The 18,396-nt window shown below is 35.6% G+C and overlaps 1 protein-coding gene across 1 annotated transcript in view; it reads left to right on the top strand.

Moving 5' to 3' along the window:
• Nucleotides 1–13,932, top strand: part of RBM41 (RNA binding motif protein 41) — a 45,366-nt gene extending 31,434 nt beyond the window's left edge. The window contains exons 6-8 of the mRNA XM_045298545.1: nucleotides 849–1,252; nucleotides 6,999–7,146; nucleotides 9,236–13,932. Of these exons, the coding sequence (XP_045154480.1) occupies nucleotides 849–1,252; nucleotides 6,999–7,146; nucleotides 9,236–9,402 (719 nt within the window). The 3' untranslated portion in view covers nucleotides 9,403–13,932. The remainder of the gene's footprint in view (nucleotides 1–848; nucleotides 1,253–6,998; nucleotides 7,147–9,235) is intronic.
• Nucleotides 13,933–18,396: the final 4,464 nt, after the last annotated feature.

Here is an 18,396-nt window from a genome sequence, read left to right as displayed (position 1 = left end):
GCCTGCATTTAATAAAAATCTCTAGGTCAGCACTACAATTTGACTTTCTGCAGTGATATAAATGCCCTTTATCTACTCTGTCCCACATGGTATTCTCTAGCCACATGTAGTATTGAATACATGAAATGTGACCAGTAGGCCTAGGGAAATGGTATTTTAAAAATTAATTAAAATAGCTACATGTGACTAGTGGATACTGTATTAGCTAGCATACCTCTAGACTTAAATACCAGTTTATCGAAAATAGATAAAGGAATATTAATATCATGAGGAAGCTCTTAATCAAATATTTATCATTAATTGTTTTGTAAATGACCTGGTTTCTCTAATAAATCAATGATATGGGGGGAAATGGACTGGGAGCCTAGAAGGAAGGGGTACTGTTTTAGAATTTTAAAAACCTAAAAGACCTAAAAGCAAAATATTTGTTTAGATCCTAAATTGAGCAACCGATTGTTAAAAAAATAATTTTTTGAGATAGAGCAGTTTAAATTTGAACTTGGTATTAGATGACGATGCTAAGGAATTATTAATTTTATGAATTATGAGAAATATATGCCATACTAGTTATATCGTTTAAATGTCCTTATCCCTTCATTAAAGTTGCATGCACTTATATAACCTGAGAGTGAGTGCCTCCTTAAATTGTGCAGCTTAGGTGCCCCACTTACTTCCTCATAGTCCCAACCTCACTTGGGATGCTATATACTGTTGTCATTTATCACCAATTGTAAAGACCTACCCCAGCAGAGTTTCTGTATCTCAGATCCAAGATTGAATTTATAAATTTATCAAAGGTTGCGTTGCTAGGCTTTGTAGAACTTCCCTATCTCTTTGTCTTGATCCAGATGATCCCCAAAAGAAGAACAAAGGTGATCCCATGAACAACCTGGAAAGTTTTTACCAAGAGATGATAATGAAAAAACGTCTTGAAGAGTTCCAACTTATGAGAGGTGAACCCTTTGCTTCCCACTCACTGGTGTCAGCTACATCAGTGGGAGATAGTGGCACAGCTGAGAACCCGTCATTACTCCAGGACAAGGGAAAACAGGCAGCACAGGGTAAAGGTCCCAGTCTCCATGTGGCAAAAGTTATTGAGATTCTACCTCAGCAGTGTTGGACTGGGCCTAAGAAGCTGACGCAGCCAATAACATTTGTCCCAGAAGATGAGATCCAGAGAAATCGTTTGTCAGAGGAAGAGATCCGAAAAATTCCCATGTTTTCTTCATATAATCCAGGGGAGCCAAACAAGGTATAGGCCAAATCAATTTTAAAAAATGGGTGCTTCTCACTTCTATTTCCCTCTCCCTAATGTAATACTTCTAAATTAGCTTTGATTCTGCTAAAGAATCACGGAAGGTGTAGTGATTATGTTTGTTCTCCACTTTGACTATTGATCCTCTACATACTTCATAAGTAGTCTAAATATAACATAGTCCTTATGATCCACTTTATACTTTTTCTAAACCACCGTGGGAATTTTAAAGTTACTTTTATGAAATGCAAGTTTAAACCTGCTGAAGCTCTGAATGGAAATAATAATAATAATATTTTAAAATAATAATCAAGGAATTCTTATAGGACCACCATATCCAGTAGTCATTGTGCCTCTGGAACTAATCAATAAATAATTGATTGCCTCATAGGTGCCATTTGCCACATGAGCTTTCTATTCAGAATGCTCTATATGGCTTTCACCTGACATGTGTCTTCCTGTGACTTCTGTTGCAGGTAGCTGAGCAGCACTGACAAACGCAGGTCCTCAAAAGCTTGAGGACCTGGCAAACATACATCTGAGTGAAGTTATAACTATTGTTTTACTGATCAGATAAATCATTGTAGCACCTTCATAGTATATGTGTTATATGTGGAATAAAAGTTTCATTATTATGTCACCCAGAGGCAACACAAACTTCTGCAAAATAGGCTTTGTTGTGTTTAATTTAATAAACAACCCCCCCAAATAATGGTCGTTTCTTACAGTCCCAGGTTTTATGTATGTATTATGTATTTTTTAGGGCTATGAAAGCAGGTTCCTTTTAGTGTTTGAATTTCTAATATATTCTTGCTATTAGTTGCAGGGTAATTGTCTCTTTATGTGTTATGAAACATTACTAATTACTAATAAAAACTTAGAATACTATAGCAAACACCTTCGTACTCAAAGAGTCCTCTGAATAAAGTCTTAGCATTTTCCATGTTTCTTTAATTTTAAAAATAAAGTATTATAGCTATACATGAAGACTTCTATGTATCCTCTGCCATTCCCATTCCCTTCAGTTTATTCCAGAGCTAAGGCTCTTACATGTTTTTATGTTTTTTACTGAATATTTGTTGTTGTTAGTTGCCATTGATGTAACTGGCTCCCAATGACCTCGTGTGTTCAGAGGAGAACTGATCCGTAGGATTTTCAAGGCTGTGACGTTTCAGAAATAGATTGCCAGCCCTAGCTTCTGAGTTGCTTCTGGGTGGATTTGAACCACTGACCTTTTGGCTAGTAGTAAATCACTTAGACAACATATAGTTTTACACATTTTAAAACTACATAAACTCTATCATACGCTATATATTTCTTCTACAACTCAATTTTTCACTCAATATGCATTGGAATTTATTTCCATTGCACAAGGAGGTATGTAGTATTTAATGATAGAAAAACACCATAATTTACTTATCCATTTTCTTATTGACTATTTTTAACTCTGCCCAATATTTCTTCATCACCAGTACAGTTTGGATACACCAATTTTTCTGTCTTCTTTTTAACATGAGCCAAATTTCACATGCTTTAGAGGTGACAGCTTTGCTTCTTAAAACCTTGAAGAGGCATTTTACAACAGAATTGCCCAATGCTGTATATCATTTGATTTCTTGACTGCTGCTTCCGTGACTGTTGTTGGTGTGCCAAGTAGAATGAAATTGTTGGCATCTTCGGTTTCTTCTCCATTTATCATGGTGGCATTGAGCAGTAAGGTCATGAGGATTTTCGTTTACTGCATATGCAGGTATAATCTAAACTGAAGACTGTAATCTTAGACTTTCTGTAGTAACTGATGATGTCGTATTCTTTTTTGACAATCAAGGTTCTATTATCTGTATAGCAGAGATTACTAGAGCTTTCCTCCAATCCTGATCCCGCATTCTTCTTTATATAATTCTCAGATGATGTATTCAGCATAAGGAGTAAAAAAGTTAGATAAAAGGACACATGCCTTTATACCTTTGCCATTTCAAATTATGCATCATCCCCATGTTCTATTAAAATCACTGCCTTTGATACATGTACAGGTTCCACATGTGCACAATTAAATTGTCGTTCTCAAATGTTATCCTTAATTTGTTATGATCAGAGTTGTTAACACTCAAATAAAATAATAACCTTTCTGATATTCTGTGGATACAAATACTTCAAAATAATTTCAGAGGTTGGGGGGTTGGGCATGAAAGATGATAAACTATTACAGGAGAATCAAACTGCATTACAGAGCTATTAACTAATTTCACTGAAAGAACTAGGGGAAAAGGTTGTTCACCTAAATGTCTTTGGAAATGTGTGGAGTCTGTAAGACTGAAAGCAGGAGGCCAGGGACAGGGAGAGGGGAGGATTAGGATATTGAGGAGGGAAGCTAGGGAAAGGGGGGGGGGACACCACATTTATGGAAGATTTAACTGAATATTGTTTTTTATTTCATTTCTTGAAATGCATTGTATCTGTACACAGTGTGCTTCTTTGGGGCTGGGAGAGGCCTCCAGAAGACTTACCTCTTGAACCTAAATATTGATTGAGTGGCTAAGAAAAGGAGGAAAAGTCAAATTGAAATGGACTTGGAGTCTTTAGTGACAACCAAGTTCATTTTAAACACGTGGGAAAAAATTAATGGATTGCATATAAACACTATACTCTAGCTCATAAAGTTGTTTCCCCTGAGGGTATAGGTTAATGATTCTGATACTATTATGCATGTAACAGAATCATTAGGTAAAAGAGCTAGCTCTCATTACAATGAAAGTTTGCAAGTAAGGGGGAGCCTATGGTAAGGGGTTAGAGTTTGAGACATCAGAATGTATTTATATCTTACCATAGCTACAGATGGTTACTTATAGAAATATTTATAAGTGTATATACACAAGTTATGCATATCTTTTTTGATCCGTCAGCCGAGAGAGCCTAGAATTTTGATAGCCCAATAGCCTCAATATCCTGCTCTTAGTTGCTAATACTATTTTCCATTAAAAATAACTCAGGCTTCTTGGGAAAACTGTTATTTCAAAAACTGGGGCAGGAAATATGTAAGATTAATACCAGAATGTGCTCAAGATAAACATAGAAACCATTGTTAGGGGTATGTCACAGGAGCTTCAAAGGTTCAAAAATACAGCCTTTTGTGCAAAAATTAAAATGGTATAGGATTATAACCCAAAGTATACAATAAAGATCCACGAATCCATGCAGATATGGATAAAGGGATTGGATAAATAAATAAATGGGAGAGAATAGATAAATCTCCCTTGGAGAAGAATTCCAAATGATTGACATTGATAACGCCAACCCTCAAGGAAGGGCAGAATAACTCCCTACTCTGCAGGCTGTTCATGGTGACTTCCTTCCAAAGATTATGTCATGAAAAGGACTCACGGCCATGGAGTCCATTTTAACTCAAGTGATCCTATAGGATAGAGTAGAATTGTCCCTATGGATTTCTGGGACTGTAAATCATTATGGAAATAGAAAGCCTCATCTTTCTCCCTTGGAGAGGCTGCTGATTTCAAACTGCTGATCTTGTGGTTACTACCCCAATACAAAACCCACTATGCTACCAGGGCTTCTCCCCAGAAAGGGAGAAAGAGCTTGGTAGGTTTGCCATAGAGAAACCTTTACATCACGACCTCATTTAAGTGATCAAGATCCACATCAGCAGCCATACTTCACGTTGGTGTTAAGTATACTTGTTATGATATAATGGAAATGGCAGTTGACCTCCATTGTCTTCAACTCAATGCCCCACAACCCCAATTTAACAATGAGAAAGTTATCAGACAAATTTCAGTCATGAAGAATCCTACAAAATACTTTAGGGGAATAATATAGGAAGTCAAAATAACTATGGACTAATAATAATAAACCAATATCAGTTTATCAATTATAACCGATGTACCATACTAATATAAGATATTAATAATAGAGAAACTGAGTACAGAATATAGAGGAACTCTATTTTGTCAATATTTTGTAAAAATTAAAGTATTTAAAAAGGGATAAGAAACTGTATGAGGAGGCTTCAAAAAGTTCATAGAAAGATTTTATTATCTTTTTATTACATTTTTCCCACTTTGAAGCACCATTGATGAGAATGCATACAATTTATATGCCATTTATATCAAGTTAAAAGCATGCAAATTAATTCATAAGAATACCAGAAAGAGCTTCATTCCTTTCTTATCACTTAGAAGTTTTTCTTTTTTATGGAAATGTTTATCATATTTCTGAGCCTTGCTGTATCTTCAACAGTCTTAGTATACGCCTTAAATACTAAATAACTCGCCTTAAGTACTAAATAACTCGTGAGAAACTTGTAGTCTGTTTTCTTATACTCCTTTCTGTGGCTATTTAATTTGATGATGCTTTCATGATGAGGATTTGAAAGCCAAGACTCTAGATCACCTAAAATTACTTAGATGAATCACAAGTCAATAACTGACTGCCCTCACCTCTAAGTTACTATACCTAAAAAAAAAATACTACACCTAAATCCTAAACAGGAGAATATCTAGTTTTTACAGACTTGAAGACATAAAAGTTTCTCTTATTTCTTACAATGTTTATTGCATTTATTCATATACTTCATTTGTTAGGTCATTCAAGTCGGCTCTTAATTTTCAGCTTGTTTTGGCAACTACCATCTGAATTGTTCCTAAGTTTCTTAAGCTATAAAGTTTGTAACTCATGGTAGCTAATTTATCAGAACTCTTCTTTGTTCTCTAGAATGTTCATATGTATATATATTTCCAGTTCTTTTCTGGGGTATTAATGATTTTTTTGAAATTTTTTCCCCTTATGATCTCTATTTTCCCCTATTTGTTTTCTGTTCCGTATATTCTGGTCCCTGTCTTTCACATTAAAAGCTTTACTCAGGTATCTGACAATGTATGTTCATATTTATAGTAGGATACTAAAAGCTGATTGGACGTCTTTGTTGATGTTGTGCTTCATTTTAAGATGATCTGGCTGAACCGTATGTTGGAGAAATTCTCCTCCTAAATTAGTTTCTGTAGATATGTAGTTTTGAGGTTTATCAGAGGAAACGGTTCCAAACTCTTGTTTGGGGGGGCGGGGTGCTCCCAGTAGTTTAGGAGCCAACCAGAAGGACAGACAAGGCTCCTTGGAATTTAGTATACATTCTTTGTCTTAATCTCCTTGCCCTCAAAGACAGTAGACACACTCTCACCAGGTCTGGCATTCCCATCTTCAGAGAATGGATCTCCAATATTTTCCTAGAATTGTGGATGGGACATCACCCAGTAACATATAGTAGGAGAAGGTATTGAAACGTTTCTTTATTGGTGTTTACAATGTTCAAATTGGTTTTGAAACAGTTTTCAACTTATTTACCTTATTTTAAACCTATCTATCTGTTCACATCATTTCCAGAGCTACCAAAGGTATAAATTCTTGAATGGTGTGAGGAGTCTCAAGTATGGATTGGCTTTCTTCCACTTTGGGTTTGAGATTCAACTTTGTTGGGTGTGTTTAATCAGTTCCTACTTAGTCAATTATTTTCCAGTTTCTAAAATATTTTTGCTCTTACCTTCATTTTTATTCTTGACCTTGTGGGTTGTTTTGTTTTGTTTTGTTCAAAAAAATATCCCTATAATTTTAGAGGTATTTCTGGAAGGACTTCAATTAGATGTATATATTTAATCTACCATCTTTATCTGAAACTAATTTGACTAGCCTACCTTCCTAATGTGATATTTCTGTTGTTATTGGTTTGTATTAGGTGTTATATCTGAAGAACCTTAGCCCTCAGGTGACTGAAAGGGATCTGGTCTCATTGTTCGCCCGGTTCCAGGAGAAAAAAGGACCTCCAATTCAATTTCGAATGATGACTGGACGCATGAGGGGCCAGGCTTTCATCACCTTCCCCGGTAAGTATCTTTTCTAAATGACTACGCACACATTCCCCGGAGACCACCTGTAACCGCTCTGATTTCGATGATCGCTCTTTGACTTTTCCACAGCCCAGGAATCAACAGGCTTTTGAATAAGGAAGTAAGGAAAATATGTTTTTAGAGTTATTCAAATCCCATTTTTGTGCTTTCTTGGTGGCATAGTGGTTACTCGTTGGGCTGCTATCCGTAAGGTCAGCAGTGCGAAACCATCAGCCCCTCCACGGGAGAAAGACAGAGTTATCTACTCCCATAAAGAGTTCCAGTCTCAGAAATCCACAGGGGACAGTTCTACCATACCCCATAGCATCGCTCTGAATTGGCATCGACTCAGTGCCAGTGAGTTTGGTTTGTTTTTTTCCTCCATTGACAGTGCAGGACCACCTTACCCCATAGTCCTATTTTAATAAGGTGGATCACAATTTCCACAATCCTGGCATTTCTTACCTACTATAATGAAATTTACTTGGCCTCTCCTGACAATAGTATTTCTAGTTCAAGGGATAATTATACTTCTTATTAATTAATAGATTGGTATTTGGATCAGAATTCATGTACTTGCCTTTAGGATTCAGTGACTGCAATCTAATATGCTAATTCATTGATAATTCATAATTAATGGGTGGTGATACAGTCTTCTAAATATTTTTCTTATATAAACTCATGGCTTCAGTAGAATAATACAGGAATTTCCATTTCTATGACAGACTAGATAATATATCTTTTGAGATAGGAGGAGGTTAGGTAGGGGCTATACCTTCCATCGTTCCTAAACTCATCGTTTTTTTACCTACTCACATATGTGTAGGCAAGTACTTCCAAGCATCAGTACTGCCACACACGTTCTACTGCTTTAATCTAGACTGGTACCACCTTTTCTATCTGATTTAAGGTTAGTGAACCCTCTATACCAGTGCTTTCCCATCTTTTAAATTGTGAAGATCCCTTTTAAACTTAAAAAGGATTTCTCAGTTTTCCCTACATTATATGATCCATTAATTTAAAGACCTAAGTTCAATGTCAATTTTAAATAGATAACTTTTTAATAAATCATAACAGCAGCTATACATATTTGAGCAGTTGGGTTATATATCAAATTACTGGTTCATTCTAAAGGCCTTTGGTCTATGGATGAATTCATAGAGTCTTAGCAATAATTCCATCCTTTATTTACACATCCCAGCTAGGAGCCCACAAGTTGAATACTCCTGCTATATGCAATATATTGTCACACCTCAAGTTCCCACCTGCCTATAAGAGAATTCTGAGACTTATTTATTCCATCTGAGAACTCCTATGACTATTCACCTGTCAAAAATATTTCCAAACAAGCAGCCATTGAAGCACATCAACATCCATGACCCAAGTGTTGTGAATGATATAATCCAAAGCTGAATGAGGGAGTAATACCCGAGCTTAAGTGGTGAGATTCTGTTTTTTAGAAGGCTTGGATGACAGTGGAAGCACAAAATACATTTGCCGGATCTACACAAGGAAAAACCTCTGTGATTTCCTTCTGACCATAATTGAAGGATGAGAATAAACTGGTTACCAAAGAATATTGTAGAGATGACTATAGGAGATCAAAATGATAACTCTAACTTGAGCAGTTAAAACCCTGTCGCTTGATCTTCCCTCTGATACACTTTGGGCTAGATCTGGTTTTAATATTTTCTGTGGGTTTTTTTGGTATGTTTTCATATTGGGGGTTATCTTTGATGGAATTTTGTCATTGTGGGTAGCCTTCTTAAATCTGTGTTATGTGTTTGTTTGTCTGTTTTTCACTACATAAAACCCAGAATTGATTAACCTATAGAGAAAACAACCAGAAGGAGGGTTTCTGGGTTATACGGTGGGTGAAGAGGGGGAAAGGGGAGCTGATATCAATGATTTCAAGAAGGAAGAAAAGGTTTTAAAAATTGATTGTGGTAGCAGTTGTACAATACTGCTTGATATGATTGAACTGAGGAATAATATGATATCTGTATTAGCTTCCAATAAAATGGTTTTGAAAAAAAAATGTCCTCAATACTAATATCTGTGTTATTTTTCTCTCTCTCTCTTTTAGATAAGGATGTAGCATGGCAAGCATTGCACCTAGTAAATGGATATAAACTCCATGGGAAAATATTGGTGATAGAGTTTGGAAAGAACAAAACACCACAATCAAACCTCCAGACTGATTCTCGCTTATCATGTGCTACAGATAACACCACAGAAATCAGTGACAGCTAAAAGATAAAGAGATTGTGAGTCCTGGGCGGTCTTTCTTGACATAGACTCTTAGATCTAGGGTTTGTGTATATGTAGCAGTTTGTTTAGAATTGAAAGGGAGAAACGAACACAGTAGGGGGAGTCATTAGGACAATCCCTTGGAGAGACTAGAAAGAAAACATCTTCTACGATCAAGGACTATATGGCCAGGTGACATGCCGAGAATGAAGGGTAGGGCACAAAAAGTATCCTTTTCTCACAATGAATGAGAAAGGATTCTTTAATCTTTATACTTTTTCTGGGGTATTCAATATTTGTCCGGCGAGATTATGTTTTTTACCCAACTGTCTCCTCTTCACAGAACAAAAGAAAAAATGAGTTTAATTTTGAAATATTATGTACCGGTACTAAAATTCATCTGTTTTCAATTTCATCCACCTCCAGAATCCTAGGCCTACATATCAACAATAGCAGTAGGTAGTTTCATAAATCAGTTGACATTTAATGAGTGCTTCCCCACTATGTGGTCAGTGCTTCAAAAAGCTATATATATATTTTTAAAGAATCATTTAAATTAACACATTGGTGTTCTTATGGAGCTTTAAGATAGCCACCATGAAATAATCATTCAATTCAAAGCAATAAAATTAACCTATTTTCTCATAGATGATGATATTAGATATCTGAATTTTTGAAGAGGAATGAATATACTAGTGAAGAGTATTAAAGGGGAGTGGGAAGAAAGAAATCTCTAGAAGACAGGTAGCCATCCCCAACTCCCCAATTGTTTGTTTATGGCTGCTGGAGAATAGACAATAGAGTTACATGGAAGTAGTACAACTTGTTATAGCTGTACTTATCACCCTGTGGAATTGACAGTTCACCGAACCTAAGCCTCGGTTTTCTTTTAAATGAGGATAATAATAAGAATGACCTCACTGAGTTGTAAAGATTAAATAAATTGGTATTGTGCAGGCTGAGGAAGAGAAACATTGAAGAGTAAAAAATGTCAACAGTCTGGATCCCTTGGGATACCATAAAGCACACCAACACATATACAATAGGAATGACAGGAGAAAAAGAGAAAACAACAGAAAACATTTTAAGATCTAATTGACTGATAACATCTTAAGTTTGACAACATCCAAGTTCAATGAGCAGCAAGAAATCCCTAATAGACTCTTCCTCGTGAAAATGCTGAAAGGCAAAGACGGAAAATCTGAGAACAACATGGATAAAACAAGGGATACCAGTAAGGTTAAGAGTGGGCTTCTCATCAGAAACAGTGGAAGCAGCAGTGAAATAATATTTTTCAGAATACATATAAGGAAAAACAAAATGGCTCAGCCAGACTCCTATATCCAGCAAAGCTTTTTCAATAATGAAAGTGAAATAAAGCCGTTCCTAGATCATAGAAACCTGCAAGGATTCATTGCTAAGAGATCCAATTTACAAGAAATAGTAAAGGAAGCTCTGTAGGCTGAAAACAAATGTCAACAGACAATAAATGTGAAAGGGGGAAAGGTAAATAGTGATTATAAAAGACAGTATAAATGTTCATTTCTTTTTCTTAGCTGATTTGAAAAGCAACTATATAAAACAAAATGGATATCATTATAATGTTGGGTTTATAGCATAAAGAAATATGGTTGAAAATAATAGCACAGAGGAGGTGGATAGAATCACAGATGTATTGGACTAAAGCAATGACTACATGATAAATCTATAGGAACAAATTGAGAAAACAGAAATAGGAAATAAGATTAATGTACCCAAAGCTGTGAAATTGTGTTTTCTATTTCCGTCATCTCTTGGCTTCTTTAAAAGATAAAATGGTATGTAAACAAATAATCATGACAATATATTGCTGGTTTTGTAATTTATAGAAGTAATATATATGTAACTGTAATACCATAAAAAGGGGAGGGGGTGGGTAGAATTATATAGGCATAACATTTGTATATCTCATTGGATTTAGTTAGTTTGTATAAGACTGAATCAAATTCTGAAAAGATGTATATGATAAGCCCTAGGGCAATCACTAGGAAAATAACTCAAAAAGTATAGTATAGTTAAAGAAATTACAATATTACATTAGAAAATATGAAATACAAAAGAAAGCAGTACTAGAGGATTAAAGGAAAAACAGGGACACAAGACCTATACAAACCTGTCAGTAAAATGGCAGCCAGATATCCACTGATCAATAATTACATTAAACATGGACAACTCAAATAGTCCAATCAAAAAAGAAAGATTGTCAGATGGGATTAAAAAAAGGGAAAACTCTAACTCTATTCTGTCTACTAGAAAAAAGACTTTAGATTCAAAGGTGTAAATTGAGTGTTAAAAGCAAAGATATGTAATGTAAATACCAACAGTAAAAAAGAGGTACTAGCAATAAAGGGTGACATTTTATGATAAAAATAACATGAAAACAGAGACATTTAGATACCTAATCGTAAACACCAAAATACAAGAAACAAAAACTGAAAGTCACAAAGGAGAATAGTTAAGTCAGCAATAATAATTGGAGGCTTTGACACACCACTTTCAGTAATGGATAGAAAATTAGGCAGATGACCAACAGGGAAATAACAATTCTTGGAAAGTACTGTAAGCCAGCTAAAGCTAATAGACAGCTATAGAACACCCCCCAGCAGCAGCAGAATCCACATTCTTCTCTAGAATAAAACAGGGGCCCTGCTTTCATCATTGCTATTAAGCATGGTACTGGAGTTTTGAGCCATGTCAATTAAGCAACACAAAGGAAATAATAGCCATTTGGATTTTTTTAAAACCCCCCAAACTAAATTCACTGCCATCGAGTTTCCAAGACCGTTAACTCTGTACTGGAGAAGATGAAACAAAATTATCTTTGCAGGCGATGTGATCTTTTATGTAGGAAATCCTAAGCAGTCTGCTAAAAAGCCATTAGAACTAATGCATTTATCAAAGTTTCCAATATAAGTGGAGTATACAAAACTCCCAAAATGTATACTGTGAAAACTATAAAACATTGTTGGAAAAAAATTAAGACCTAAATAAATGGAAAGAAATCCTGTCTCCATTGATTAGAAGACAATATTATTAATATGACAATATTTCCAAAATTGATCTATACATTTATTGCAGTCCTTGTCAGAATGCCATCTGACATCTTTTTAGAAATTGGCAGCTTATTCTAAAATTCATATAGACATTCAAGGGACCCATAAGAAACAAAACAGTCTTGGACAAACTCAGAGGACTTAGGTATCCTAGTTTCAAAATCTTTTCTATACAAGGCACAGAAATCAAAGTTATGTAGTACTGCCATAGGGTAGACATATAAATCAATGGAATAAAACTGAAATTCTAAAACTAATTCACTTATCAGTTATCAAGTAATTTTTAATTTTATTTTTAGTTATCAATTAATTTTTTATAAGGATGCCAAGACTACTCAATGAGAGAAGAAAAGTCTTTTTCAAAAAAAAGGTGCTGGACACAATGAAATGTCTATTCGTTTAAAAAAGGTGCTGGGGTAACTGTGTAGCCATAGGCGAAAGAATGAAGTTGAATCCTTACCTCATAGCATATATAAAACTTAACACAGAGTGGTTCAAAGACCTGAATATAAGTACTAAAGCCATACACTGTTAGAAGAAAAGCATATGAATAAATCTTTTTTGCCTTGGATTTTGGCAGTGGATTCTTATTTGTGACACCAAAAGCACAAGCAATGAAATAAAACATAAATTGTACTTCATTCAAGATTAAAAACTTGTGTTTCAAAGGACAGGATCAAGATTGACCCCACAAAACGAAAGAAAATATTTGTAAATTACATATCTGATGAGGGACTTGTATCCAAAATATATGTACCAAACTTCATTCTAAAAAGACAAATAATTCAATTTTACGATGGACGAAGGATCTGGATTGCACTTTATCTGAAAAATATGTACTCATGAAAAGATGCTCATGGCCTTGCCCCGCCCCACGAATCCAGAAGTGAAAACACACCTTGCCACCAGGTCTTACCCTGTGTCTCTGCAGCACTCCATCTCACCCTTCTGGTTGGAACTGCAGCTAAGGTAGGCTCCAGGTGGTGGCACTCTTTAGCGTGGAGGGAGCCGCCAGCTGTCACAGCAGGACGTCTCCTGGCTTAATTTCAGCGATAGGCTATTGGAGCAACTTGACCACTTTCACGTTACGTGACTGATGGTCTTGCTTTTTCTATGGGTTGGGCCCGCGCCGCACATACACACCTCGCCATAGCCATGTGCAACCGTTATGACTCCATTCCTGCGTTCCCCTCCCTCCTTGAGACACGTCTGACACAACAGCCACTGGTCTAGCCCAGTATTTAGCCAGGTAGACCAACAAACAAGTGTTTGTCAGCTATAATCTTCAGAATACAGACAGCAGCTTCACATTACTTGTAGGAAACAGGATCAAGGAAGAAATGAATACTTCCCCCCAAAAGTTAGCTGTGTAGCAGACGTGAGGTTTTATAACTTAGATGTGCTCTGATTTTAAATACATGGATTTAGTGTACCCCCCCCCCCCAAAAAAAAGGGTCACCATCATTAATCATCCAAACCCATACCACTGCAGTTGAGTAGATTCCAATGCATAGTGACCTGCTTGGACCGAGTAGAACTGGCCCTCTAGGGGTTCGGAGGCTAGCAATCTGTTTGGAATCATGGTCCCATCTTTCTCCTGTGGAGCAGATCATGGGTTCCAACTACTTACCTTTTGCTTAGCAACCCAATGCTTAATCTACAGGGCCAGCAGGGCCCCTTTTATATTATTCCATTTATAGGAAAGGCTAATAATTAGCAACTCTATAGATACATTAAGAGATGAAGGCGTTTAAGGGTGCTAGCTGATGTGTTCAAGGTTTCTTTTAGGAGTTGGTGAAAATGTTATAAAATTAATTGGAATGATTGCACCACTGTGTGTATATACTAAAAACCAGTGACTTGTGTACTTTAAATGCATGAATTGTATGGTGTGTGAATTGTGTATCAGTAAGATGTCTCCAAAATAAGTCAGGTACAATGCAAATATCCATCAATAGGAGATTGTCTGAATAAATTATGACACATCCTTTCCAATAGAATACTATGCAGCTATTTAAAATCTGAGCAATTGCTATCCATATATTCTGACCTGGACTGATAGCCACAGTTTTGTCTTAAGTTAAAAATCAGAGTCTAGAAATATGTATAATATTAATACTTTTTTTAAAAATACAAAATATTTGTATGTAAGGTATATGTGTATATAGAGATATATCTGAATAAATTTAGTGGAAAACTGAAAACCATTATATATATATTCTACCACATTGTCAACATTTAGAAGATGGAATTAGATTGATCAAAAAGAGGACTTTTGCTTTATAACATTTTTAAAGTCGTGTGATTTGGGTTGATTTTTACTTTTTTCAGTATTTTTTAAAGAGCAAAATATACTTAGCTAGTGACTTGTTTTCCTTTATGTTTTCTAGACCTGCTATAGAGATATCATCTGAAAATACTCAGGACATACTCTTATTCCTTTGAATTCACTTAGGATGAGTTCTCCAATTTTCTATAGAGTTTAAGGGTCAAGATGTACTGAATCATGACATAGCAGCTTGAACTTGTTTCTTTGGGATATACTTTTAAGCAGACTCTTCTAAGAAACCCCTTCCTGTTCAGTGGAAATCTCACCTCTGCTCTTAAGTAGGCATATAAACTACTAATTATAGAGGGAAATATACATGGAAATGTCTTCCAACTGGTTCATAGAAAACCAAACTGGTATATCCAGAAAATGGGGTTTTACTCAGCAATAAAATCTGATGACTATATGTAGCAACATGAATGAATCTCAAATGTATTATGCTAAGCAAAAGAAGCCAAACTCAAAATGCTAACTATATGACTCCAAACCTATTAATGTTGGAAAGCAGATCAGTGGACGCAAGGGTTACAAGTGGATAACATGAGGGATAGTATATTAAATCATGAAACTCTTCTGTATATTGTATCTGCAAAGTGAAAGCTCAAGGGATTTTTTTCATCATGGAAATTTATGTTGATTGTATTTACATGACTATGCATTTGTCAAAACTCAGAACTGTAACAAAAAGATTACTGTATGTAAATTTAAAAATAAATGCAAGTTCCACAGAAGGAAAGAAAAACTGGAGGAGACCATTATTTAAGACTTCAAGCCACTTTGAAACTATATTTCTTAGGAAAAATCGTCAGCTCAAAACATTTGTTAATGGGGCTTCAAAAAGTATTACCATTATTTGTTGGTCCATTTTTTTCATAAACATTTTGAAGCCCCTTTGTACACATCTACACAAAATCCCACCAATAAGATATCTCAAGAAAACCTAAAAATGTACTTGTCACATTTAAGAAGTTAATTTCCTAAACAACATATATGTCATTTTCTTAACATACAAAGGCTAATAACAATGCAATAGAAAAGTGGGAAAAAGAACAAAATCATAGAAAACGAAATATAACTGGCCATAAACTGTAAAATTGTTCAGACTTGCTAAAAAAGTAATGCAAATTAGGACAAGGAGCTAACTCTTTTTTTAGATTTAATAGAACAATCACAAAAATTGTACAAAGAATTCTGGTATACCTTCCTCTAATGTTAACATCACATATAATCATAGTGCACTTTTCAAAACCAAGATACTAATATTGGTACAGTACTATTAACTGATTTACAAATATTTTAAAATTTGTGTTATTCCACTAATTACCTTTTCTGATCCAGGATCAAATCAAGGGTCCTACATTGCATTTCATTATCACGTCTTCTTGATAATGTCTTGGAGTTGGTTCTGATTCACTGGACCTATGTACAACTGAAGGAAACACCCCAGTCCTGCACATCCTCACAATTTAAGCCCTTGGTTGTAGTCAGTATGTCAGTCTATCATGTTGAAGAGCTTCCTCTTTATCACTGTGACCCTCCACTTTACGAAGCCTGATGTTTGTTCTTCTCCAGGGACTGGTCCCTCCTGATGCCCTCTCCAAAGTACCCGAGGCAAATTTCACCATCAGTGCTTCCAAGTATCAGTCCAGCTGCGTGTGTTCCAAAACAGATGTGTTCTTTCTTCTGGCAGTCCATGATATGCATAATACTCATTGCCAACACCAGAATGTAAATGCATCAGTTTTTCTCCAATCCTCTTTGTTCGTTGTCGTGTATTTGCATTCATATGAGGTGATTGAACATACCATGGCTGGAGTCAGGCGTACCTAAGCCCTGAAAGTGACGTCTTTGCTGTTTAATACTTTAAAGAGTTCTTTGTACGAAGATTTTCCCAGTGTAATATATCCTTTGTTTTCGTGATTGTTGCATTCATGAATGTGGATTGTGGATCCAAGTAAAACAAAATCTTTGATAACATCAATCGTTTGCCCATTTATCATGATGGTTTTGATTGGTCCAGTTGAGAGGATTTTTGTTTTCTTTACATTAAGGTGTAATCCACACTGAAGGTGGTAGTCCTTGAACTTCATCAGTAAGTGTTTCACATCGTTTTGACTTCAATAAAAAAGGAAGGCTGGACCATCTGCTTATCATAGGTGTTCAGGAGCCTTTTGCCAATCCTGATGCTATGTTTTTCCTACAGTCTAGTCTCTCGGATATTGCATATGATATTGTAGTCTCATCAAATCTGTGACAGTTCCTTAATAGTTTCCTTTCCTTACTTGGCAATTTGGAAAATTACTTGTCAATTATCTTATGGAATACCCCTAATTTAGGTTTGTCTGGCACTACAAATTGTTCCTGATTTCTCTAGTATTTTGCATGCCCCAACCCTCGAATCAACTATTCATAATTAAATTAGAGCCCCAGTTTTCATATTAGAAAAATGGTACTCAGAAACCAAGATCTGGACATTAGGTGTTGAGGCATCTTTTTTTAATCCATCAGAATGTCAAATATTATAAGGATTGATAACACCAAATGATGTTAAGAGTGAGGAAAATAGATATTCTCATTCACTTTTGATAAGAGTATAACTTCAACAGAGGGTAGTTAGTTTGACAATGTCTGATTAAAATTTTTGGTGTGCAGATGTGAGAATTTTACTTTTGGAATTTATTATCAAAAGATATATGAGCTAGAATATTCATTGCAACATTGTAATAGCTAAAACCTGAAAGCTTAAAATCTCATCAATAGGAACTGATTGTTTAAATTATGGTATAGTCATACAATAAAATACCATGAGGTCATTAATATAATACCATAGGTATTGATAGGGGTCTTGCCTCATACTTGCCGAGAAAATAAAAACACCTACCTTTCCCCAAACTAGCTACATATATTTATGCATACACACTAGCTTTCTGTTTACTGTGCAGCACAGTGATTGATTCCATTTCCCAACTATTTCAATGTTGGCTGTAGCCTTTACTTACTGTGTGACCTTAAGTGTGCTCTTGAAACTCTGTGCCTCAGTTTTCTCATTTGTGAAATAAGGGCAATAGACAATCTATCACACAGCGTTATGGGAATTAAATTAATACTTATACGGTGTTTAGAATAGTGCTTGGCACATAATAAGAGCTCAGTAGGTGTTAGATTATTACAGTACTCCTTAGACTTAAAAAGGCTAGTCTTTTTTTTAAATCATTTTATTGGGGTTTCATACAACTCATCATAATTCGTACATATATCAATTGTATAAAGCCTCATCATTCTCAAAACATTTGCTCTCCACGTAAGCCCCTGGCATCAGCTCCTCATTTTTCCCCCTCCCTCTCTGCTCCCGCCTCATGAACCCTTGATAATTTATAAATTATTATTTTGTCATATCTTACACGGTCCGACATCTCCCTTATATGTAGATCCCTATAATCGGTTCCCCCTTTCTACCCCACCTTCCACCCTCCCAGTATTGCCACTCTCACCACTAGTCCTGAAGGGATCATCTGTCCTGGATTCCCTGTGTTTCCAGTTCCAATCTGTACTAGTGTACATCCTCTGGTCTAGCCA

This window comes from Echinops telfairi, unplaced genomic scaffold, assembly GCF_000313985.2.
Source record: "Echinops telfairi isolate 266 unplaced genomic scaffold, ASM31398v2 ScPeMD7_7427;HRSCAF=8465, whole genome shotgun sequence".
Classification (NCBI taxonomy): Eukaryota; Metazoa; Chordata; class Mammalia; order Afrosoricida; family Tenrecidae; genus Echinops; species Echinops telfairi.
Note: the sequence above shows the minus strand (reverse complement) of the source record. Positions and strands in the feature narration are given on the sequence as shown.